General features: G+C 38.2%; 1 protein-coding gene and 1 pseudogene across 5 annotated transcripts in view; one reads left to right on the top strand and one right to left on the bottom strand.

Annotated features, from left to right (window-relative positions):
* Nucleotides 1-27,606, bottom strand: part of Cngl (Cyclic nucleotide-gated ion channel-like) — a 262,907-nt gene that overhangs the window by 94,466 nt on the left and 140,835 nt on the right. For 4 of the 5 annotated variants that reach the window (XM_067359193.1, XM_067359195.1, XM_067359196.1 and 1 more), the window contains 2 exons: nt 24,821-25,048; nt 13,351-14,244 (listed from right to left, as the gene is read on the bottom strand). In XM_067359193.1, coding sequence (XP_067215294.1) covers nt 13,351-14,244; nt 24,821-25,048 — 1,122 coding nt within the window. The remainder of the gene's footprint in view (nt 1-13,350; nt 14,245-24,820; nt 25,049-27,606) is intronic. The other variant, XM_067359198.1, reaches the window with a different exon arrangement.
* On the top strand, nt 18,954-20,079 carry LOC137001100 (uncharacterized; annotated as a pseudogene).

Consider the following 27,606-nt stretch of genomic DNA (forward strand, 5'->3'; position numbering starts at 1 on the left):
TCTTAACTCAAATATGTATCTTACGCCAAAAAAGAACACAAAGCCACATTTTGTATCCTACATCATTTTCGGAGTGGACATATACATATAATAATAATTCGATGAATCCAGTACACGTTTAACGATAGTTTAGTAATGCATTTGTGGCCCAACTGCACAGTAGATGTCCATCATCGTCGATGACGATGTAGAAATTCGACAATGCACGCATCTGTCACGTTCGACGACTCGGAATTTGATTGAGAGAAATCTGATTGAGCGACGACAGTAACGACAGCATACGGACGACGAAACGATTTCGCCGATCAATTGGTGTTGCTGATTTCATTTTGATGTGATCATGTTCGATTTAGTTGAACGTAGCACGCGCGATAATACGGTTAAATACTAACAGCATCGTTTATACGTAAGCCTGAATGTGCGCAGCGTATTGCATATCCTGCGTAACGTGTAATGAGTGCTTTGTCGATCAATCAGCGTCAATTAATCGACAATTAATTTGTATAAGTTAATTTGAAATACCGATTATCCGACATTATATTAAATTACATATCATCACTGAAACGTGTTCAATGAAGCGGCTCGTAACACTTATGATACATTAATGCATCATTTTTTAGACATCCTTTAGACGTCTTTTAAATGTCTTTAAGGGGAAGCCTGGTCGAAAAAATCGATTTTCTTTGTTTTGTATAAATCAATAATATAACACAGAGCTCGGAATTATTTCATCTTTTCGGCCGATTCTCGTGGTATACGCCTCCTTTCCTCTTCTTACCGCACGCACGGTAGTCGCTAGGGCCAGTGCCGCCGAGCGTTAGGAGCGGCGCTATCCAATTAATGTTAAAAAAATTTATTAAAAATATTTTTTTCCTCAAAAGCAATAGTACCTCATGAGTGACGTGGAAATCTATTGAAATATTACCACATATAAATTTAAAAATAAAAAAAATATTTTTAATACATTTTTTTAACTTTTAATAATCAAGGGAGAAGAACCTAACATTTATCGGATAGCGTCGCTCCTAACGCTCGGCGGCGCTGGCCCTAGCGACTGCCACGCGCACGGTAAGGAGAGGAAAGGAGGCGTATACCACGAGAATCGGCCGAAAAGATTAAATAATTTCGAGCTCTGATATAACACAACGAAAATATTCTCCCAAAGCCGCAGAACGAAATTCGAAAAATTAAGGCAGCTGTCTTAATTTATTATATAAAATTAATACAGTCGCCTGCTGTAAGTTAAATGCTTTAAATGAATAATACTTTCCAAAAAGTATTATGCATTTAAAAGCTTTAAACGTGTTTTTCTCAGAACCACGTTTTTGAACTCGCCATGCAATGTAATTCAATAAATATTCAACCGACTAACTTGGCCTTGGGTATACACTGCCGGCCAAAAGTTTGGATACACTTGCCTGTACACCGTTCATTTTTATTTAGCAAGATTCCACCGCTTTTTAATAAACTTTTTTGTTTTTTATTAGTTAGTTAAATCTTAATTTATATGAAAAAAATCAATTTGTCTGATTTTTATGAAAAGAATTATCGAAAATATCGCTAAAGTATAACTAGTGGTAGGCAAGTTCGGTGCTCGATAAGAGATATACATGCTTACTTCAAGGTCAGTTAATGTTTTAATGTTTTATTTACGTTTTACGTAAGTCACAATGAGCATTTAAAATTGGTTTTGTCAGTATTCTGTACGGTGAAATGTGTCTACATCACTAGCAACTAAGAGTTCAAAGTTTTTTAAAGTGTTTATGCACTGATCTAAAAAAATGGGAAAAAACAAAGAAATACCTATGGAAAAACGAGGTGCTATTATTGCCTTATATAATGAAGGCATGTCTTATCGAATCATCGCCAAAAAAATGAAAGTCTCATTAAAAGGTATTTAATCAACTATTGCCAGATTCAAAGACACCGGCACCTTTCGTAGCCATTCTCGCACAGGACGTCCAAAAGTAACCACCCGACAGGAAGATCAACATATAGTAGTTATTAGCAAGAGAAATAGACGCTTAACAGCACCGGAAATCCGCGCAGACATCAATAAAACTTGAAAAAATCCAGTATCGCTTACAACTGTGAAGAGACGTTTAAGAATTGCCGGTTTAAAAGGATGTGTTGCAGTGAAAAAACCTTTGCTCCGTCCAATAAATAAGAAGAAACGACTTGAATGGACTCTCCAACATCGAAACTGGACGATAGAGCAGTGGAAACAGGTACTTTGGACTGACGAATCCAAATTTGAAATCTTTGGATCTCGTAGACGAATTTTTGTAAGAAGAAACACCTCTGAAAAAATGACGCCGCAGTGCATTGTGCCCACGGTAAAACATGGGGGTGGTTCTATAATGGTATGGGGTTGCTTTTGTGGCTATGGCATTGGAGATTTTATAAAAATCGATGGTATTATGAGGAAAGAGAACTATAAAAATATTCTCATTCGAAATGCAATACCTTCCGGTGTCAGACTAATTGGCCGTGGCTTCATTTTACAACAAGACAATAATCTTAAGCACAGTTCCCGCCTCTGCCGTAAGTATTTAGAGAATAAAGAAGCTGATGGCGTTATCGTTAATATGGTCTGGCCACCTTAATCGCCCGATCTGAACCCAATAGAACTTCTATGGGAAGAGCTTGACAGAAAAATTAGAATCTCCTGTCCATCATCTGCTGGGGAGCTATGGCGACAATTACAAAATGCTTGGTCTTTCATAGAACGAGATACAATAAATAAATTAATAAAAAGGATGCCTCGACTTGTGGAAGCAGTCATCAAAAAGAAAGGTGGTTTTTTTTATGAAAAGGCAGTTTAAAAGTTTTGTCTCAGAAATTCTTTAAATTCAACTTATTTGTTTTTTTTTTTAATTATCTATAGTTTTTGTATTATTATTTGATTATTTAAACAAAAATTATATTAATAAAAGTTTTTGTTTCAATAATATCTGGTTTTTCAATGGTATATCCAAACTTTTGGCCGGCAGTGTACATATTCGTTAACATTTTTTTCATAATATGAACGTACTTTTATAGCGATATTGTTAAAATAATTTATGTTTTTAGCAAAATTTTTCTAAAAAAAAATAAATTTTTCAAAATGCCATTCCTCCAATTTTGCATTTTTCAACTTAGAAATAGGTTCATAATGTGCGTACACTCATAAACTAACAAAATATTTTTGGATTTTTTGGTTCAGATGAATACAGCAGGCGTTACATTGTACGGCGCGAAACAACTTTTTCGCCGGGCTGGATATAAGCCCTTACAACATTATTTATAACTCTTTTTAATAAAAAATTTTTTTTATTTATTTTAATAGTGTAATAAAATATCCCGAAAGTTTCAAAAAGATTATTCGTTATTGTTCAGTGGTTTAGATTAGGCTTTCCCCTTAAGACATGCGTATTGCCTAATTGTACACAAAGATGCAAAAATTACATCGTTTGAAATTCTACGACGCGAGGACTCTGATCAATTCTGAAATTCGTAAGTTGCATAATATTCACACACAATGAAAATTTATTTTTACAAAATTTAAATCTACAGAACTAAAAATTCACAGTAAAAACATATTCCTTTTTGTTAATTGTTTTTGAAAATATGTCATTCTTATAATAAAATGTGTTCTTTAAAAATTTTCAATTTTCTCTTAAGAAATTTTGCAAAATTGATTCTAATTTTAAAATACATTAATTTAGAGGTTTACATTATTAACTCTTTAGATTCAATAACCACAACATTCAAAATATTGGAAATTACTTATTGTTTGTTATTGTTTAACATCATGCATAACGTACAGTTCGAACATGTAATGCGTGTATAATAATAGTTATGTATTTATTTAATATTGTGTTTATATTAAAATGGCACGCGAGAATTGAAATTTGACTTTGCAAATAAAGAGTGCTCTGTTTAGTGAACTTTCGCTTTTGAAGCAAACGATGCGCGCGGCACACATTACGCGCGAGATATGTTCCAATAATAATAACTTACTTCCCGCTGCACATAACGCGCTTCCGAAAATACATAAACCGACCCGAGGCCAAAAGTGGACATAATTATTAAACCAATAATGTTCTCCCGCGAGAGACGCTAATTTCTTGTCAAAACTGAAATGCTTACGCACTGAAATGCTTAATTTATAATATTTATCGAGATCAGAGCGAGCGTAACAAATCCACTACAGAGTTATTTAAATTATTTAGCACAAAGTAATTTGCAAATGTTATGTATATATATATATAAAACTTAAAGATAAACTTTTTTGTTTGATTTCTTAGATAAAAGTTTTTACAGAAAAATGTTAAACATAATTTATTTTGTAATTTCTTATATAATTTTTTAAATATTGAATATTCTGATAATAAATTTACCTGATAATTAAATAAAATTTTATTTAATGTTATTATGCAGTTATTGATGCATTATCAAAATTACTGATGCAATTTTTTACATCTTTGTCAAATTTAGAAAAGCAATCTTTACATGAAAAGCTCACTCCCGAAGGTATATACACTTGAAATACATTCGCGACATAATGCGAGGATAATTATTTAGTATTAGTCAGTCTCCCAATTAATCAGTCTTGATCTTAACATGTTATAGATGACAAGGTCATAGATTTGACTAACAAAAAAAAATTTAGCCATCGCCCATTGTTTATTAAAAATTATTATCAAGTAAAATTTGCAATTCGAGTAAATGTCCCTTTTATTTTTTTTGCCTAAGAATTCCGAAGAAAGGTCGTCATATTGTTGTCATATAGCAAATTTTTTTTTCTTATTTGTTACAGAATTATTATATTTTAGTCGTTTATATTTATAATTTTTTCTCCTTACCCGCCGAGGAGTTATTTATCTCGAATAATGCTTCACTTCTCGGAAATGAATTAGATAAAGTTAGATTTTTTTTTAGAGGAAAAATGCAGCCTACACATTTATAATTTACTACGTTTTAATAAATGTAAATGTATTGTGAAAGTATTGCAAGAGTACCATATGCATTTTTAACCATGTATCAAATGGCAACCATTATCGGTTTCTTTCTCTCAGATAATAAATCATGGAGAAGCTGTAATTTCTCCACGCTCTACATTCACTCCATGACCTGGAGAACAATATAAATTTATTCATTTCTGATCAAATATAAACCTATGAAAAGTGAAACACCATACTAAATTTGCAATTATCGACTAATAAATGGGATCTAAAATCTCAATTGTCAATGATTAATTATTGATTTTATAAGCGGACGCAGCTCGAGCAATTATTGCTTTATAACAGTGCTCGGAATTAGTCTGAACATTTCAGCCGATTTCCGTGGTATACGCCTCCTTTCCTCTCCTTACCACGCGCGCCGCAGCCGCTAGGGCCAGCGCCGCCGAGCGTTAGGAACGGCACTATCCGATTATGAGTGGGTTCTTCTCCCTATTTATTAAAATTAAAAAAAATTTATTAAAATTTATTAAAAATAAATTTTTTATTTTTAAATTTATTAAGTGAAAATATTTCAATAGATTTCCACTTAATAAATTTAAAAATAAAAAATTTATTTTTAATAAATTTTAAATAAATTTTTTTTAATTTTAATAAATAGGGAGAAGAACCCACTCATAATCGGATAGTGCCGCTCCTAACGCTCGGCGGCGCTAGCTCTAGCGGCTGCGGCGCGCGCGGTAAGGAGAGGAAAGGAGGCGTATATCACGGAAATCGGCTGAAATGTTCAGACTAATTCCGAGCATTGCTTTATAACATAAAGAAATTTATTTCTCAAATATATTTCAAATATACAGTGTCCCTAAAATTTGGCAAAGCGCTCGTGTGCAGGTAGAACGGACTAAACTGAATCAAAAAGTCCTGTATCATTTTGCAATTTTTGCAACAGTTAACGAGTTATTAATTACTAAAGATCGTCAAATAAGCGCATATCCGCCCAGCCTACCGCCGAATGCAAACGCGCGGCAAGATACAACCGCCCAACGATCATGGTCGCTAGGCGCGCGTGGAGTTGTTTACTACAAGCGGCAAAGCCCGCTCTGAGATATGATTGTCTCCCGTTTTTTTATTGTATCTCGCCGCACGCTTGTATTCGGCGGTAGGCTGGACGGATACGCGCTTATTCGGCGATCTTTAGTAATTAATAACTCGTTAACTGTTGCAAAAATTGCAAACTGGTACAGGACTTTTCGACTCAGTTTAGTCCGCTCTACCTGCACACGAGCGCTTTGTCAAAATTTTAGGGACACCCTGTATATCAATTATTGTGCTTGCTAAATTGTCAAGTCTACATCAATTATGAATCTTTTTAATTGATTTAATGATTCTAACCTAAAAATATTAAACTTAATTGATGTAGAATTAAGCAATAACTGAGAACATTTATTTTAAATTTGAAATTGATCTAAAATTGGTCTATTTTGCGGACATATTTAGACCAATAATTGAAATAATTTCAATTGTATCAATCAATTCTGCAAGAACTAGAGATATTTTGCTATCTGGGCTGTATCTGTCACTATTGTTCAAAATAATGACTTCTTTATATCCATTAAGGGGATGCTAGAGTGACAGTTGAACTCCAACGCAAAAACGCCATCATTTCGATGAAACTAAAAATGAAATAGACATTATCGACGCAATATCCGTATCTACGTATTTTTTTGTACAAATAACTCACCACACTGACATGTAGTCTATGTATATGTGTCGGATAATTTGTAAACAAATGACGCTCGCGTTTCTTTCCTCGACCGAAATTCCGTCTAAAGCGGCAATATAACGTATGAGACGAAATAGGCATATACAAGGTGTCAAATAAATATGAACTAAATATGGCAAAATAATAATTGAAAAATATACGTATAATACTATACATTTAATTAAAAAAAAATGTCATATACTTTCCATATTTTTATATAATAAATACAATTAATTAATATAAAATAAATACAAATAATTCCGAGCCCTGCTCTATACAGGGTGTCTGTCATAAGGTGTCTTACTGAAAAGATACAAGTAGATCTCATTATTCTGAACAAAAAAGTTCTATACCATTTTGCAAAGAACCACGTAAAATTTCGAGTAATTAATTAAAAAAGATTGGCCAACAAGCGCGCGATCGGGCAGTGGGCTGAGATCGTAGCGGCGGTGGCGATAACGCGCGCCGTTGTTGACACATCTGGGCGTACGACCCATCGCCTGCCCGAAACGCTCGACGAATCGAGCGGAAGACGGCACAAAAAAGCGACGCATAAACAATAACTTTTCGTCTCGCGCGCGCTGTCGTGTCAGCCCACTGCCCGATCGCGCGCTTATTGGCCAATCTTTTTTAATTAATTACTCAAAATTTTACGTGGTTGCTTGCAAAATAGTATAGAACTTTTTTGTTCAGAATAACGAGATCTGCTTGTATCTTTTCGGTGAGACACCTTATGACAGACACCCTGTATAGAGCAGGGCTCGGAATTATTTCATCTTTTCGGCCGATTCTCGTGGTATACGCCTCTTTTCCTCTCCTTACCGCGCGCGCGGCAGCCGCTAGGGTCAGCGCTGCCGAGCGTTAGGAGCGGCGCTATCCGTGTTAAATGTTAGGTTCTTCTTCCTTGATCATTAAAAGTTAAAAAAATTTATTAAAAATATTTTTTATTTTTAAATTTATTATGTGGAAATATTTCGATAGATTTCCACGTCACCCATGAGATACTATTGCTATTAAGGAAAAAAATATTTTTAATAAATTTTTTTAACATTAATCGGATAGCGCCGCTCCTAACACTCGGCGGCGCTGACCCTAGCGGCTGCCGCGCGCGCGGAAAAGAGAGGAAAGGAAGCGTATACCACGAGAATCGACCGAAAAGATGAAATAATTCCGAGCCCTGGTATAGAGTATTTCAAAATTATAGACCGACAAACTTTAGGTGATTATAAAAGACATCAAAACAAGCCAATTTTGTAAATAAACCCGTGTTCGAAAATGAACCGTTTTGGCACTAGAAAATTAATGACTAAGACATTGTTTGACATTATTTGACTAAGACATTGTTGACTAAACTCAGTATCACAACATTCAGTATTCATTCAGCGTCACACTGAGTATTCAGTTCATTATTGTTTAGTCGAAATTCGTTTTTAAAATGGACAAGTTTTCTTATAAAGAATTGGCCGATATGCATCTAATTTATGGAAAAGCTAGATGTAATGGAAGAGAAGCTGCACACTTGTATGAAGAGAGATATTCTCATCGTCGTCATTCTCATCATAGCACCTTTGCATCCGTTCATCATCGTTTTCGAAAAGTTGGCTGATGCATGCTGATGGTGCCGGTCGTCCAAAAGAAACATGCACTGCAGCATATGAAGAAAAAGTCCTGGAGCAGAGCAAGAACCTTCCACAAGTGTTCACGCAATTACACACCATATAGGGGCCGCTAAGTCGACGGTATGGCGTATTCCATGACCAACAGCTTCATCCTTACCATAATCAGAGAGAGCAAACGATGAGATTACAGACTATCACCTTCGAATCGTTTTCTCCCGTTGGTTGTTAGGTCGCCACAGTCCAGCCTGACTTTGACAGAAACATGCTGTTCACGGATGAGGCATATTTCATTCAGGATGGTTTTTTCAATAGTCGCAACAGCCACATCTGGACTGACGAAAATCCGCATATCGCTTTTAGAAAAAACCACCAGCTGTCAATTGGGCTGTATTTGGACCGATAGTGTTGGCGATAATTTAATCGGTCCGTATTTGCTGCCACCTCATAAATGCTTACACTTATCTCCAGTTTCTGCAACATGTTCTACCAGATCTTTTAGAAGATGTCTCTTTGAACGACGCGACATGTGGTTTCAACATGACATAAGGACACCTCCATATTTCAGTTTAGACGTACGCGAGTATTTGGATCAGAATTTTCCGAATCGCTGAATTGGAAGAGGAGGTCCTGTAGCTTGGACTGCGCGATCTCCCGATCTTACCCCTCTTGATTTTTCCCTTTGGGGTTATGTGAAATCTCTGCTATACGAGACTCCTGTACTTAAAGAGGAAGATCTTCTGGCAAGAATGATGGTCGCTTGCACACATATGCAAGCTGTTCCGGAAATATTCTACAGGTTCCGTGAATCCATGAACCGACGATGCAATATTTACGTATACGTATGGAAATAAATAGCTACCATTTTGAACAACTGCTGTAAAAATATACTTTATTTCAAAAAACATTCTAGTGATAAAACGGTTCATTTGCGGACATGGATTTATTGACAAAGTTTGCTTGTTTTGGTGTCCTTTGTAACCACTTGAAATTTGTCGGTCTAATTTTGGGACACCCTATATACAGGGTGTCCGATAATTGCTGAATCACCTTTCGGGTGTAGGTAGAGCGGTTTAAACCGAATAGAAAAGTCCTATATCATTTTGCAATTTTCGTAATAATTAATGAGAAATTAATTAAAAAATATCAGCCAATTCGCGCGAGTTTAAGAGCACGGCGAGAAGAGACCCGTGGTGATACAGCCCACTGTTATTTGGTTATTTGGTTACTAGGCGCGCGATAAATCATTGGTAGGAGCGCTCTATAAATGACAACGGCACATACGAGCGGTATGTAACGCTAGATCCTTGCGTCCTAACGACCACGTAACAACGGGCTGTCTCTTCTCGCCGCGCGCTTAGACTCGCGCAAATTGGCCGATCTTTTTTAATTAATTTCTCATTAATTATTGCGAAAATCGCAAAACGGTAGATGACTTTTCTACTCGGTTTAACTCGCTCTACTTGCACCCGAGAGGTGATTCACCTTGTGCGGGACACCCTGTATATTTCTCAAATAAAATATTTTATGATATTTAGTTTATGTCTATTAGACATATTGTATAAGTCTATTATGTCTCGTATGTACATCATAGCTATACGACAAATTTTGATCGAGAAAAAAAGTGCAAACTTTACAAATTATCTGATAAAACAAACAGTCCACACGTGTAGTGGATTACTAATAAAAAAAATACATATTTCTTAAAAATTGCCAGCCCATGTTACGTCGCCTCTGGCATTACTTATTACAAATGCCAGCCCACGATGAATTGTCTCTGATTTCATTTATAAAAATTTGTCAGCTCACGATAGATCGCCTCTGACTTCTCTTTTTCTAAATTGTCAACTGACGTTAAATCGCCTCTAACTATATTTGTTAAAAATTGTCAGTTCACGATATATTGCCTCTGACTTCATTTATAAAAATTTGCCAACTCACGACAGATCGCCTCTGGTTTTTCTTTTTCTAAATTGTCAACTGACGTTAGATCGTTTCTGATTATATTTATTAAAAATTGTCAGCTCACAATACATCGCCTCTGACTTCATTTATTAAAATTTACTAGCTCTCGGATAAATCGCCTTTGGCTTTACTTATTCTAAATTGCCAGCCCACGATAGACCGCCTCTGGCTTTTCTAATTCTAAATTGCCAGCACACGATAGACCACCTCTGGCTTTTATAATTCTACATCGCCAGCACACGATAGACCGCCTATGGCTTTTCTAATTCTAAATTGCTGGCCCACGTTAGATTGCCTATGGTTTTATTTGTTTGGAAATTGTTTCAAAATCATATTGATAATGAAAATTTTCAGTGACAATCAAAAAGTAATATCAATTGATATTTTTTTTAAACAATTCCTTCAAATATCAAAAAATAATAATTAACCTCTTTACCTATGTTTTCTTCGCAAGTCTGAGAGGGACATATTTTTTATTTTTTCTCATTATTGAATCCCATTATGTTTCCACTGCACAGCACGCAAAATATATACAGGGTGTTTCATAATGTCCGTGCCAGCGCTCGTGTGCGAGTAGAATACGGTAAACTGAATAGAAAAGTCCTGTACCATTTTGCAATTTTTGCAATAATAATTGAGATATTAATTAAAAAGGATTGACAAATAATCGCGCGTTGCACGCGGCTAGATTATGGGCTGTACACTTTAGGCGTGACAGCAACGAGGATCGCACGGCAACGAAAAATAACAACGCATGGCAAGAGCAAGAGTAATACATGTTATTTTTCGTTGCCGTGTGATCCTCGTTGCTGTCACGCCTAGAGTGTACAGCCCATGGTCTAGCCGCGTGCAACGCGCGATTATTCGTCAATCCTTTTTAATTAATATCTCAATTATTATTGCAAAAATTGCAAAATGGTACAGGACTTTTCTATTCAGTTTACCGCATTCTACCCGCACACGAGCGCTGGCATAGACATTATGAAACACCCTGTATATATTTTCACATGTACACCAGGTCACACAAATGCCTTGACATATGAAGTTGCACGGGTGTCAAAGCATATCGAGTCGGCATGTTCCGACTCTACATATTTTTACATCATGACTGGTTATGAACATAACGGCAATGCTGTTTTGGCTATTTCAAAACAACTGGAGCAATTGACAAATAAAGGTTAATATTTATAATATCAATCAATTGATCCAGTTGCTTTGAAACAGTCAAAACAGCTTTGCCGCTGTGTTTATAACCATAGTCATGATGTAAAAATATCTAGAGTCGGAACACGCCGACTCAATATGCCTTGACACCCGTGCAACTTCATGTGTTAAGGCATTTGTGTGACCAGGTGTACATATAAAATAACATACACTATACGATGTACGGATTAGAGCTTTACGGACAGTCAATCTCACAATGTATACACACAGAAAAATATCATTCTATTGCTAAGAAAAGTAAATACTAGGCTTACTTTTTTTTAAGTAACAATTATCTTTAACGAAGAATATTTTCTTGATAATAGTCTTAAAATATACTCATCACAAATTTTTGATAAACTCATTATCATATACTCAAAAGAAGTAATTATTTTTTGGTGAAGAATATTATAAAATTGTATCGAAGAAAAGTCAGATTTGGTTAATTTAATAAGCAAATAGAATTCTTTTTCTAATTTAATATTCTTGATTAAAGTATTAAACTTACTGGGATCAAAATATATTTTGAATAAATTTGATGCTTATGATGAACTTATAAAATACTTAAAACAAGTAATATTTACTTAAATACAGTATGTATTTTTCTGTGTGTATCAGCTGTTTCTAGCATACGTCTAGTACGACGCCTTTATTGCTATATTCGTGAACTAATCTATTGCTCTGTATTATTTTATTACCTCGATTTGTATACACACATATCCATACATTTTCATGCATAGTAATCTTTTGTAATAAATTCCTAAACTCATTTCTAAAAGTTTGATGTCATTCTTCTGTATAATTTAGTATCAGCAAACTTCTCGTTTTGTATGTACAAACTGCATAATTTTATATTGAACTAAGAGTTGGTAAACAGAAATACACATTTTTAATTTTTTTTCTTTCTTGGCTTAACATTTATACCTTGCAGATTGTATTAGTGTATATATTTCAATTCTGGAAAAGGATATATAATTTTAATTCTGAAAAAGGATATATAATTCTGTAACCAAAAAAAAGATTAGTGTGCACAAAAAATGCCGGTAAAACAGACTTTAGGATCCCCTTAACTAATCCTATATCACTTATCGATGAATAAATTGTAAGACTTTGTTGTTTGGAACATTTTCACTTATTTTAATAAAACTTGTTTTACCTTTATAATAAATAATGAGCAACGGCTATAATCTTTTTTTTATTATTTAAGACTATGACCTTGATAACATATGTCAAGGTCAAGACGATTAGACCTGACTGAGTAATATTAAAAAATTAAAATATAATATAGACGTTTACAAACGCACAAATGTCGTGCGATTAGTTTAATCACGAGACATGTGGCCTCAGGACGAATGTTGTAAAGTAAATAAGATTATGCACTAGCTACCTGTTGATCCACATCATAGCTTAAAGGAGTTTGATTTTTAGGGCGTCGTAATGCTCAGTGTGAATACAGGCTAAACTCGAGCCTTGTGCTGACGTATATACTTCGAATCGTAACTTTGCGATCGATCAGAAAACAATTCCGAGACTTTCGATATGTGCCAACACGACAACGTAAAAATATATTAAAAAGGCTCACAATCAGTGATATATATCTCACATTTGAGAAAAGTTGATGGAATCGATCTTAAAAAAGAAAAATAAAATTTCGAAAAATGGAATCATCGTTACGTGGAATCTTATGCGTGTTCCATTCTCTCTTAAGTCTCGTCGAGACGGACGAGATCAGGCGCGTATGTGACACGTGCGAGATACGCGGTGCGATAAAAGAAAAACAAAAGAAGCAGGAAGCAAAAGTTGCGTGTGTAGTCTTTAATAGAGATTGTCATTAATAAAAATATTCAATTTGGTAACTCACTCGGCGTTGGTCTCCGGTGTGGGCAGGTCGCCGATGGTCGTCAACGTCAACGTGGACCAGTAGAGGGAGCCGAGATATTTCCTGGTGAGGGTGGCGTATTCGCCCGGCCGGTACGGGTACACCCAGTCGCCCTGGAAGCCTTCGGCCTCACTCAGCAGGTAGTAAAAGCAGCCGAACCAGTGTGCCAGTATGAGCAGTATGTGAATAAGATTGAGCACACGCCAGAGATTCGGATAAACTGTGCGCGACTCCACCATGTAGTAGTAATTATACACCCGATAGAGTTTGAGGAATCGGGGGAATCTCAGCATGGGGTTGCTACCGAGATTCACCTGTAGCAGATCGAGCGGCAGCAGTGCCAGCAGATCCAGCACAAAGGACTTGGACTTGAGGTAATGACCAGCTAGTTTCTTGCTATTGTAGACCATCAGGCCTTGCTCCAGGTAGCCGGTGCGAAACTGCACGGCCACGTCCAAAAAGAAGACCGCGTCGGTAAAACCGTCGAAAGCGAGCCAAACTGTGGGCGCCACAGCCTGCAGTTCGGGCAGACTTTGACGGACGATCAGCGTCCACAGGTTGTAGAGAACACAGGCCGACAGCAGCATCAGCCAATAGTAATAAAAGTTCTCATCCGGATTGACCACGGTCTTGGGAGGCTTTTGAGGTCTACGAGGTCGTCTACGGCGCCGACTGCCTATTTCCTTACCGTCGTTCGCATCCCCCTCACCCTCGCCAGTGTCGAGGGTCTCCTGGCTCTCCGGTATTTGTCTGGTGGAAAACCTCTTCAGGAACGAGTCCTCGCGCTTCAGTGGTGGTTTCTTCTGAATCGTAGAGATCGCGGAAGATAATTGCACCGTTGTGCGCAGTTTCATCCACCGTTGATTGCTCTTTGTTCTGCAGGCAGAAAGAGAAATAGGTCGCCAGTCAAAGGCGATAGGGGAAAGAAAACACATATTTTGCGGATTTCTCCCAGGCTCGATTAAATCAGCCTTTATGGATATCAAATTTTTTAGTTATCGGAAACAAGCAAACGTACAAGAGATTTTGTAATTTGTCTCTCTTCTAATCAAATTGTTATCAACGCTGTTTTTTTTCTGATATAAATGAATGATGAGAAGACAAAATCAAAGACCTGTCATCTCGGTGTTGATGATTGATAACAAAATACACATCATAAATCGAGTATAAGACCGTAAAGTGATTAAGTAGAAGAAGAATTTATTATAACTGTCAGCTAAAGCTATCTTAGTTCTTATAATAACTCGTATCAAATAACTGCAATAACTGCAATAACCACAAAACATTCATTCTTTCGTTATCAGTTAAAGAGAATTGTTTAAGTGCATAAACTCCAGTCTTAATATCAATATTCAAAATGCTCAGGAAATCAACCGTACAAAAAAAACGTTTTCGCAGATGTTGTATGAACGTAAGCATTTAATATTGGAATATTCGACGTCTCATACGTCTTGCTGGAATCTTCTTGAGTGACACATAGAACAATTTTTCTTATCATCCATAACGTCCAAATTATGTTGAAAGAATCCAATAGCATTGTTTAATTTAGTTATTCTAAAAAAGATAATATGCTTAATTATTGATGCATTGTATTTTATCTTATATCTATAAATTTATGCCACACACTACTTCATTAGATTTAATCGTATGCGTTGACCCGAAAATTCAGATAACACTGCACACAAAACAATAAAGTGAAAAGTGTGATAAAGAGATTTTCAAATGTATATGCAACACAAAATGCTGTTAAAGATATTTTTCTCATTGTTTCGTATGCGTTGACCCGAAAATTCAGATAACACTGCACACGAAACAATAAAGTGAAAAGTGTGATAAAGAGATTTTCAAATGTATACGCAACACAAAATGCTGTTAAAGATATTTTTCCTATCGATAGAAACTTTCTTTTCTAACGAATTCAATTTTTTTGTTTCCTTCCGTTGCACAAAAGAAACCGATAAGTATAGATTGCTGCGCTCCATAAATAATCACTGTCGCGTGTGTCTACGACGAGTGTTAAGTGAACCGCGTGATATATGGGTGTCCTTACAGGATACCGTGTTTACCGAGAGTACTTTAAAGACTTAAAGATTTATCGGGACAGAAACAATTTGTTCCAATAATGCGTCTCGGATTTATAAAAGATTTATTAATGGAAAATTATCCAAATAAAAAAGTAGATTAATGAAATAATCAACATATTGCTACTACTTTGCATCTTCCGTTCAAACAAGATGTAACTAAATAATTATATCTTGTATTAAAATTGTATAATTTCAAAACTTTTCAATTTTTAACCCATAAAAATATTACGAGCAGAATTACAAAAATAATCATTGCAATTTTACGTGAGTGGTTTTTATAAATAAACATTAATATATTCCAAAATTATAATGTATATCACAATCCTTCGTTGATTGATTCTTCGCTGTTTTTTAACATATCTACTTGTGCAGATTGCATTTTATTCTTTAACTATTTTTCTCATTTATTCCAATATTCTACACAATTAAATAAGAAAGATGCAGATAAAAATTTAAACAAATACAATAATACAATATACAGGGTGTTTCATAATGTCCATGCCAACGTGTACTCGTGTACGGGTAGAGTGCGGTAAACTGGATAGAAAAGTCTTTTACCGTTTTGCAATTTTTGCAATAATAATTGAGATATTAATTAAAAAGGATTGACGAATAATCGTGCGTTGCGCGCGGCTAGAATGTAGGCTGTACGCTCTAGGCGTGACAACAATAAGGATCGCACGGCAACGAAAAATACACAACGTGTAGCGAGAGCAGAAGTAATATGCATTGTTATTTTTCGTTGCCGTGCGACCCTTGTTGTTGTCACGCCTAGAGTGTACAGCCCACGGTCTAGCTACGCGCAACACGCGATTATTTGTCAATCCTTTTTAATTAACATCTTAATTATTATTGCAAAAATTGCAAAACGGTGAAGAACTTGTCTATTCAGTTTATCACACTCTACCCGTACACAAGCGTTGGCACGGACATTATGAAACCCCCTGTATACCCGATTAATTTATCAAATTTTAAAGTCAAAGAAAAGAATATTTTATATTTTGTATGAATAAAAACGTATTATTAAAGAAAATACAATATTTTGAATTAATTTAAAGAAGACAAGAATTATCTTGAAGAAAACAAACAATATCGGTGAAAAAATGCATCAAATTACTCTCGTAAACGTATTCAAACCAATTATATCTATTATACTTACATTACAAATTGCATTACTTTGCACAATAGATACAATTAACTAGAATTTGTTTACAAAGGATCGAACCATTACGATATTTAACTAAATAAATGTGTTATTTTGTTTGATGCTATTTCGTGCTTTCAAATATATACATATTGTCTTAAAATAAATGCGATTGACACCCGCGCGCGCGCACACACACACACACTCACACACACATAGACCACCACACACACGCGCACACGTTACTTTAATCAGGATTCCGCGTGACTGAGAACGCCGTGAGTTTCTTGCGAATCGCGCATGCATCGCGCGTGCACGATGTCACATAGGAATTGTAGAATTCGCTATGTATGATATATGTATATCACAGAGCACATCGTTCTGCAATCCTTGCTATAATCTATTTATCTTGCAAACACATACGGAGGGATAGATAGATACGAAAATATAGTCTACTATTGTTCCATTCGTTAAGCCTACTGAAACGAAAGAAATACATTATTTGTTTTTTTTTCTTTCAAAGAAAGATTGAACGTATCATACTCTCGAAGTTCTATGTAAAATAGATAGTTTTTGCTTGAAGTGAGAAAAATGAGCGAGAATTGAGATCAGATCAATTAGCTAGAGTATCAAATGGATAAAAGGTAGACAGACAGACAGACAGACAGACAGGTAGACCGACAGACAGACAGACAAACAGACAGCAGATAGACAGACAGACAGACAAACAGACTAACTGACTGACTGGCTGACAAACAGACAGACAGACAGACAGATAGACAGACAGACAGACAGATCGACTGACTGATTGTCTAATTGTCTGACTGACTGACTGACTAACTGACTGACTGAATAACTGACTGACTAACAGACAGACAGACAGACAAACCAGACAGACAGACAGCAGACAACAGACAGATAGATGAACGGAAAGAGAGACATAAACATTGAAAAATCGCATACATTAGATAGAGATAATAACGAAACTGAAAGTCATTAGTATGCCACTACGCATTCTTGAATTGTTAATATAACACTTATGTATCATATCTTGTCGTAGCTATAAATGTGTGTTGTCCCGTGTATATTTAATTAATAATCTTTAAATGGAAAGATTAAACTTTTCCGAACTTTTAACGATTGCTATTAAATATCAATCTATTAACTTTTTTTCTTACTTGTATTTTAGAATAAAAAAGTTTAAACATAAATTGTTTGTCAATAAATATATTTATTAAATATATAGCAATTGCTTGTATTTATTTTTAAAATTAATAGCTATGGGTAAGCTAAAAAAATTTTTCCATTTAAAAATTAACTGTCATCCCGCAGAAAAATAAAAAAAAATATTTAATACAAAAAGATGTTTTGTATTAAAATATCATGTTCTAAGCAGATAATTAAATTTTCTATAAATTTATTATTTTATATAAGAAAATAAAATGTCAAATATTTGGAACTTTAAAATATGAATGACAGTTAAAAATTTGCGAATACGTCCGTATAGTAACTATATTTATAACGCATGGGACAATTTATTTCTAACCGTACACAATGCCAATAGAGACATATATTCGCCATTAATCGAAATTAGTCGTTTGTTGGCTATTAGTTCAAATGTATGTGTTTTCCAATTAATTGATTTGCATTAGTTAGAAAAATAAAAATCCTATTTAATGTATCCCTTACACAAATGTATCATCTCGAATGTGAAATGCGCCGAAAGAACAAAATTTACAAATTCCACTTTTTAAAAAGGTATATAATAAAGATTTGATTTTATTGTCAAATGTGTGCTTGTTGCATCATCGACAATTTCCTTTTATTTAAATAATTAATATTCAAATTATATAAATTTATATTACTTATTTATATAAATAATAATTTAGTAACCTGAAATTTTCGCAATAACTAATGCTTTATACTTATAAATAAAATAGTCACAAAAATTTGCAAATTTTATTTGCAAATTGCAAGTAAGTTCACATCTCTGTTGAATCTGAAGAGTTTTTGTGTTAGAAACTACTAATTCGTACAATAATATATATATTATTATATATATTACATATTTAGATATTAGATATATTTACAAAAAGTTTTAAAAAATTTTATAAAGTTGTCTCGAAGACTTTTAGTATAATTATTATGGAAATATTTTCCGGGGGTTGAGCTACCCACCGGGCGCGTCTCCAAGGTGGCGGATAGGAGGACGCCCAGTAGGTGTGAGTTTTCTGAGGGGACTCAGTGCTGCTGGATAGTGGCGGTTATAACCTGGCCCCACGGAAGTAAAACCCTGTGAAGGGTAAGGGAAGACCGTTGCCGCGGACCAGCTCCCCAAGCTAAGTTGTAAACCATCGTGGCGATGGCTGCATGTCACTGGGGGAGCAGTGTCACGAACGATGCCTCTGGGGAATTGGGCGAAACCCCAGAGTATCTAGCTTTACCCACGCATGCGGGGCTCTGCGTGGGCGGACCGTGTAATTCCCTAGCTACTCGTGGGACCACAATGGATATTGACAATACAAATTCAAAGGACAAAGTGGGAGATCGGGAGGGCTCGCGTGACGGGTCTCCGAGAGAAGGAGCTGGGACGGTGGTGACGGACGGGATCTTTAAGGGCTCCGGAAGTGAGGCCGGCCCGGCTGCGCGGCAGGAGGCTTCACCTCCAGCGAAAAAGAATCGGTGCGGGGCCGAAAGAAGGAGGGCGAAGCGGATGAGAGCAGCGGCTCTGGAAGGGGTTCGCTCTCTTCCCGTGGCTTCCTCTTGTACGCCGGTGGAGGTGGTGAAGGAGCACACCGATGGTAAACATCGGAGGGGCTCCAAGGAAACCCTTCCATCGGGCGGCCGTCCGCTGAAGAGGCAAAGGGCTCACAACGGGCACCATGCCTACTCGGACGCTGCTGACCCTCTGGCGAGGGTGATTGTGGCGGAGGGCTACCCCGTGACAGAGATCACTGCTGAGCAGTTGACTCTGTTGAGGGGTGCGGTCTCGAAGGAGATCGACGAGATCCAGGAGGGTCCGGTGCCCAGATTCCACGGCACCTCTCTAAGGAGTGGTGCGGCGGTGGTAAGGTGCGCGGATGAGGCGTCGCTTGGTTGGCTCGTGGGCGGATCGGCGGCATCATTCCGTGGGAGAGCGCCAGGCTCAAGGCGATAGGCACGGACGCGCTTCAAAAGCAGCACAGGGCGGTGGTTTGGGTCCCGGGACCTCCCGAGGGCACGGCCACGGTCCTGAAGCGGTTGGAAAAGCAGAACCCAGGTCTCGTCACCGGGAGCTGGAAAGTGTTCGCGGAGGGGGTAGGGGCCACCAGGGAGGGTGGGAACCAGGTCCTCAGTGTCCCGGAGTCCAGTGTCCTCAAATTAAAAACACTGGACTTCAAACCATTCCTTGGGCTCGACAGGGTTGCCTTTCGGGTAAGTGGGGCCCAGGGGGGGGTAAGGGGGGATAAAGAGGAGCCCCCTAAAACGGTCCCGTAGTTAAATGGCGGGATCGAGAGGGGTGGCCTTCACCCAGATTAATCTGCATCACAGCAAAGGGGTCTCGGCTGTTCTGGCCAGGCAACAAGCTGGGAGGCAAACATGCATATCATTGATGCAAGAACCCTGGGTAATCCGGGGTTGCATCAGAGGCTTGGCGGCCTGCGGTAGGCTTTTTAGGGCCCCATCAGTGGATCGGCCCAGAGCCTGCGTGGCCGTCAAGGGTATGGAAGCCCAGCTGATACCTCACCTGTGTTCCAGGGACGTTGCGGCTGTAGAAGTGAATTTCACTGATGACTCCGGTGATAGGAAGAAAATGGTTATTTGCTCGGCCTACTTCTCTCATGACGAGGGGGAGGCGGTGCCGCCTGCACCGGTGATAAAACTGGCAGAATACTGCAAGGAGAAACGGCTTCCCCTGATCATGGGATGTGACGCTAACGCGCATCACACCGTGTGGGGAAGCTCGGACACCAACGAAAGAGGGAAAAAAATGTTGGAGTTTCTAGCATATACGGATCTGGAGATTCTCAACACAGGAGACGAGCCCACCTTCTGCACTATAGCGAGAAGAGAAGTGCTCGACATCACTGTCTGTTCCAGGCAGTTGATACAGGAGGTAGTGGAGTGGAGGGTCTCGACGGAGCCCTCGCTCTCTGACCATAGGCAGATCACCTTCAGGATAGCTAAGGCTAGGGGGAAGGAGGTCAAATTCAGGAACCCGAGGAAAACCAAGTGGGATTCCTATAAAGAAGACCTGGCCGGCAGTCTCAAAGGCTTCCCTAAGAGGCACGGGACAGAGGATAATCTGGAGACCTGTGTGGACTACTTGCAGAGGTCTCTGGTAAACTGCTACGAAAGTAATTGCCCCGAAAGGGCGGTTACAAATAGTAGAGGAACTTCCTGGTGGACCCCTGGACTGCAGGGTCTCAGAGTGGCGGCTCGTAGGGTCTGGAACAGAGCTAGGAACACGGGCCGCCAATCCGACTGGGAGCTCTCTAGGAGGGCACAGAAGGATTATAGAGACTCTGTGGTTAGGGCGAAACTGGAGAGCTGGAGGAAGTTTTGCGAGGAAGTAGAGGGAATGCAAGAACTGAAACGGCAAGAATCTGCAGGATCCTCGCTAGGAACCCGGATGCGACTCTGGAAGCCATCACATTCCCTAATGGGACGGTGGTGACTGGAGAGCGATGTCTGGAGCATCTACTGGAAGTGAGCTTTCCGGACTTCCATAGGGAACCGGAAGAGCTACTTGCATATAAGGAGCCGGGCTCACTCAGAAGAGCCCGACAAGCAGACTGGCGAATGGCGGCCAAGATTGTTATGCCCGAGAAGGTCAAATGGGCAATTAACACCTTTAAGCCCTACAAGTCAGCGGGACCGGATGGCGTCTTTCCGGCTTTTCTACAAGAGAGACTGGAACAAATCGTGGGCCCACTGACCCGAACCTTAAGGGCTTGTATCGCGATGGGCTACACACCCAGCGCATGGAAACTGGCCAGGGTAGTTTTCATCCCGAAAGCGGGAAGAACGAGCTACACCAAGACAAAGGATTTCAGGCCAATTAGCCTAACATCGTTTCTCCTTAAGACATTGGAAAAACTGGTGGACGCGTATCTGAGGGAGACAACTCTGTGGAGTCACCCTCTCCACAAAAATCAGCACGCGTATCGTTCGGGCTATTCCACCGAGACTGCTCTACATTAGACGGTAGCGTTTATTAAGGAGCAGCTGGAAAGGAAGGGCTACGCAGTGGGTGCTTTCTTGGACATAGAGGGCGCCTTTAACAACACACCGCACGAGGTAGTGTGTGAGGAAGCCGCCAGAAGGGGTGTCCCGATGAAGCTCGTCGAGTGGATCCGGGGCATGCTAGGGAGGCGTGTGATGACTTCGCTGGGAACTGCAAAAGTCTGTGGGTGAGTGGAAAGAGGCTGCCCGCAGGGCGGAGTACTTTCCCCACTTTTATGGTGCCTGGTAGCAGACGGTTTATTAAAGGCACTGGACGATAGAGGCTTCACTGCACAAGGCTACGTGGACGACGTGGCAATACTTGTGCGAGGCCCTTTTCTAGAGACGCTTCTAGAGCTCATGCAGGGGGCACTAGAAGTTGTAGAAGAGTGGTGTCAGAGGACGGATTTGGCGGTGAATCCACTAAAAACCGGTCTTACTGTCTTCACTCGCAAATACAAGGTGGGCACCATTGTGGGACCCACTCTTGGAGGAGTAAGGTTAGTTCCGACCGAATCAGTGAAATATTTGGGAGTTATCCTGGATAGGAAACTGCTTTGGGAGGAGCACCTTCGTAACCGGTGCAAAAGCTTGTACCAGTATTTTTAGATGTGCAGAAGGACCTTTGGCCAGACTTGGGGTTTGAAACCGAGTATGATACACTGGATCTACACAGCCATACTTCGCCCCAGACTCACATACGCAGCCGTAGTATGGTGGACTAAGGTGCAAAAGAAAACAGCCAAAGTTGCGCTGGAGCATGTCAGGGCTCTGATTTTGAGAGGGGCCCTGGGTGCTATGGTTACGACACCAGTGGCGGCGATGGGCGTAATGTTCGGCATCGAACCATTTCATCAGGTGGTAGTGGCTGCGGCAGCAGTGGCGACATACCGTCTAAGATGCGAACTAAAATGGAAGAAGGGAGCCCAGCATACGAGGCTGCCGGAAAACGTTCTGCTGGATCCGATATTTGAGATGCGACAGGACAGAATACCTATTATTCGGGCTTCTGATAGGCGCTTCAAAGTGCATATACCGAGGCCGGAGGAGTGGGAAAAGGAAGGTGGAAACTTAGGGGCTCGAGTGCGTGGAGGAGATGTCTGGTATACGGACGGCTCCAAAACGGACACGGGCTCCGGGGCCGGCTTCTTTGGCAGTCGAGAGGGATGGAAGGAGAGCATTTCTCTCGACAGTTATGCCACGGTATTCCAAGCGGAGATTGTGGCTATCCTAAGCTGTGCTCAGACCGTACGGAGTAGGGTAGAAGCGGGAGAGCACATCAGAAATTGTACGGACAGCCAGGCAGCCATCAAGGCGCTGGGGGCTCCGACAATAACGTCGCGGTTGGTTCGGGAGTGCAGAGGCGTTCTGAACGAATTGGCGAGAGAGAAAGAAGTCACCATTACATTGGTGCCTGGTCACTCGGGCATCCAGGGTAATGAATGTGCGGACCAGCTGGCAAAAGCGGGTTCAGAGACAACGATGATAGGACCGGGGCCGGCTCTGGGAATCCCCTTTTGTCTAGGAAAGGGGAGGATCAAAGAATGGCTCCGCAGAGAACATCTAAGACACTGGAGAGTGGAATCTGAGTCCAAATGCAGACAGGCTAGAGCTCTAATGAGAGATACTCCTAATGGGAAACTGGCTTGGAGCATAAGGGCTTTGAGTAGGAGAGATGCCAGGACAGCGGTACACATACTGACGGGTCATGGCACTTTAAACTACCACATGTACAAGCTTGGACGTAGCGATACATCCAGGTGCAGGGCATGTGGAGACGACGAGGAAACAAGCCTTCATGTACTCGGTGACTGTTCTGCACATGCAGGGTTGAGACACAGAATGCTGGGCTCAGCACTACTTGGGCCCGAGCAGATCAGGGAGCTGCCGGTGAGGGATCTGATTCTCTTTTGGAGAAAAACGGGTTTCTCATGAGTAAGTTTATGAGGGGAGGCACAATGGACAATAGTCTGGGTGCCGCGGGCGGCGCTTCGAAAGAGGAACGCCCCCCCGTTAAGATATATTATTATTATTATTATTATGGAAATAATTTATAATTGTTGGAACAAGTAATGTAATAATTTGCCACCAAGCAAATAATTCATGCGTTCTCAAAATTATTCTAAACGTTCAAAATTTCAAGGCATTTTTTTTTCAATTATCTAATCAACAATTAGTGGTCGCCTATCAATCATGTCATTTAATACAAGGTAGAGCACAAGTAATCCAACAATTCAAACGTATGTAGTAAGTGAAAAATGATGACAGGAGTTGCAGTGACGAACGAATAGTCAGTACTTTCGTGCGGTTTCATGTTAAATACAGAATGAGATTTATCAATATAAACCATCATTTCTCTTTACATAAATCTTTTTTAAGGATGCAAAAATAAAAAGTAATTTTGTATAAAATATTGACTTTGAATATACGATACTTAATATACGATAACGATGCTTTTATAATGATGTCTTTCGATATAAACATTATTATGTATTTATTTAATAGAAATTTTGTGTCGTGATAAATTTTACGTTTCTTTGTTTTACGATTGCGAATAATCGTGGTAATGAATATAATTAGAATTGCTTCATGTGCATAAAAAAAAAAAAAACGTTTTTAAACAATTTAGTCGTTGTTTAAAATATGTGAAAGATTTGTAATCTCATAAGCATCGCGTGATTTAGAAAATTGAAATATCTCAGAATACTCGGATAGATTCAAAGATCTATTACATAATAAATAATTACAAGGTACAATGGCATTAAAAAAAAGTTTTAATTCAATACCGTAAAGATTTTAAGAGCTTTTGATGAGACACATGACATCTTAAAGATAAAGTCTCAAAAATATTCTTACATAATTTTCTCCTTATACAAATAAGAATAAGAATAAGGCTAAATACTTGAAGGCATCATGCCATATTTTCAACACGATTGAAGAAACAATCTGAAGAGTGTATTTTTGTATATAGATGATAGTGGCAGAGGTTACCGTCCATATCGATTAATGGCGGAAGTACCTCTTGATTTTGCGTAGAGAGGAATATAACGCCATGACCGCGCGTATGTTACTCCATTTTTGCGAGCCTCTCGTACTACGAGGTCTCTTGGCTGCTGCAGGTATTTCTGTATCAAGGGTGTAGCTCTCCAGCGATTCGGAAGTGGTCGAAGTCGTGGCAAGTCCGGTCATCTTCGTCGCCAAGAATTGTCGGTGATTCGTGCGTTGACGACAGTAGATCTCTGATGACCTGCGAAGAAGATAAAAAACCCACACGGGTTGCCTCTCCCACACACACACGCGCTGCGCGCACACGTAACACACACACACACGCACACACACACAGATGCGTGATCTCGTTTACTCTCTTTCTTTCCTGCTCTTGAGAAAACTATGCTCTTTTCCAGCATATACACTCACTCTTGGAATACGTTATGTATAAGTAAGTGGATAACATTCGCTTCGGACGAGATGGTTTTCTTTAATGTTGGCATAATATCTTTATGCGAATCTGTGCGAAGCATATTTTCTTTGCTTTTTCTTTAGATCCCGAGAGATATACAAAGTATACATGTACATGATGTATTTTAATTCTCCATAATTATTAATCCTAAGAGTACTAAAAAATCAACAATTGTATTCCTACCATGCAACAAAAAAAAAGAAAAGGAAGCAAGAAGAAAACTGAATCTAAAATTCAAACTTTTTATAAATTTTGTCAAAAGTTGATCAATTTTATTTTAGCAAAATTGACATTTTCTTGTATAGATTTTCATTTCAAATTTAAATGGAAAATCTGCTTTTTATACGTAAGATGAATTGTTCCGCATATTTCTCTAACACTGACATAATTTGATGACTTGCGGTTCTAGTACTACGTTTACGTCTCGATTACTATGATGAATAACGCGACCAAAAATCTCATGAGTAACGGCTGTCACGCAAAAAAAAGCTTTACTCATTCATTTGAACGATCTTACTCCAAAGCAACGTAATACGGTTATAGTCTGTAACGTATTTCATTGAGTACGTGAACAGGTTTCATCACTTATGTCTCCTTTCTCTCTTTCTCTCTCGCTCTCACTCTTCGAGTCAATCCAGTCTTCTCTCACATAAACGCAATCAAACCACTTTTTCATTCTTTCCTCTCTGTGTCCGTCTGTCCATCTCCACACCATATCGTAAAAAACTAGCCATCCGCTGAAAACTGGCTGATCGACGCACGATGCAACACTAATTCATGTGAAAAAAAATGAAAAAAAAAAGTTTTCGTCGTTTCACAGCAAAAATTTGACGACTGGGGGCATTGCATCGTTCGTTTCCGTAGCGCGTAAAGTTGATAACACAACAATTTGCCAAATACACTTTGCACTATATGGAATTGTGATACGTTCGACACGACATAGCGGCAGAATTGCCATCCAAGAAATAAAAAGAAGCAGTGGCCTGGAAATCGGAAATTTGCCTAGAATCTAGGAAAGTAGGCTGGATCTGTGCTGAATAAATAAAAGCAGAACTTGGTGATTATACGTTTTGTTCACAAGGCGCTACATGCAATGAGAAGTCATTGCACAATAGAAAAATAGAAAGAAAAAACTCGCGGAAAAGAAAGCGAGCAAAAAAAGGGCGATCCTATTGGATGCAAGACTTTGACTTAGAAATTAGTTGCATCGTTCTTTTCATTTGTATTGCGCGTAATTTAAATTTCAATTTAATACTAAAAAAATACTAAAAAAATACTTTAAAAAATAAATAAATTTGATAAACCGAGCATGTAATAATATAAAGAGAGACTGCTGTTTTTGCTCATTCTGAGCTAAATGTGGTAAATAATTAAATTATATGTTATTGAGAATTAAGTCAAAGTTCTCATCAACCATCACATTAATTACGGATTTAACTTTTTCAAAAATTTCAGAAAAACAATGTAGAGTTCAAGTTTAATACGTGGTTTATATTAATTGCATTAAAATGAAAACAACAGAATTCATCCTGTTTTCTTCAGCCAATTATGTGCGGAAAAAATTTGCACATTTTACACTATATTCCCTAGTACGTACTTGTTTAATTCATTTTGTCGATTCTCTCAGTTTTTTCTATTGTGTAATGATGAAAAGTATTATGAGTAGACATCATAATTGTTATCAAATAATGTATTTAGCAAAAAAAAATGTTCGAATAACTCGCACAAAGCAAGAGAAGAATTACCATCAGAAAGTCATTTCTCTTCTTGAATACCATCGCTTTAACTCTATGTATTGCCATAGTTACGTTGATATTGTATTGTATAATTAAATTCGGACATATTCCCTTGATCCATAATTCATGAATATGGACGCAAAGATATGTCAAGCAGCAGTAACGAAAACTGTATATGACTATTATGACTATTATAAACCTAAAAAATTACAAATCTAAAAAATTATTAATTTTAATCGACCGTTAAAACTTATTAACAGAATTGCCAACGTAGAGAATAAAAATTCTAAAATTATATCCAAGAAACTTTTTTCAATGGCCGTAAAATTCTTTAATCGTTGCATTTTGATGATATTAATTTTATAAAATATTATAATTTTATAAATATAATTTACACTCTCTTGGATTATATCATACGAACAAACATATTGAGAACAAAATTACTCTATAACTTTCGGTTTAGATTAGAGAGTTAGTTTACTGACTCGCATTTTAATATGGGCCTAGACAATTATTAATTGTATTTGACATTACCACTGATGATGGCTGGAACTTGAGGTCGAAACGTGGATTTTGAAATTTAATTGATTGGAATAAAGAATTTGAAAT

Source organism: Linepithema humile, chromosome 7 (genome assembly GCF_040581485.1).
Source record: "Linepithema humile isolate Giens D197 chromosome 7, Lhum_UNIL_v1.0, whole genome shotgun sequence".
NCBI lineage: Eukaryota > Metazoa > Arthropoda > Insecta > Hymenoptera > Formicidae > Linepithema > Linepithema humile.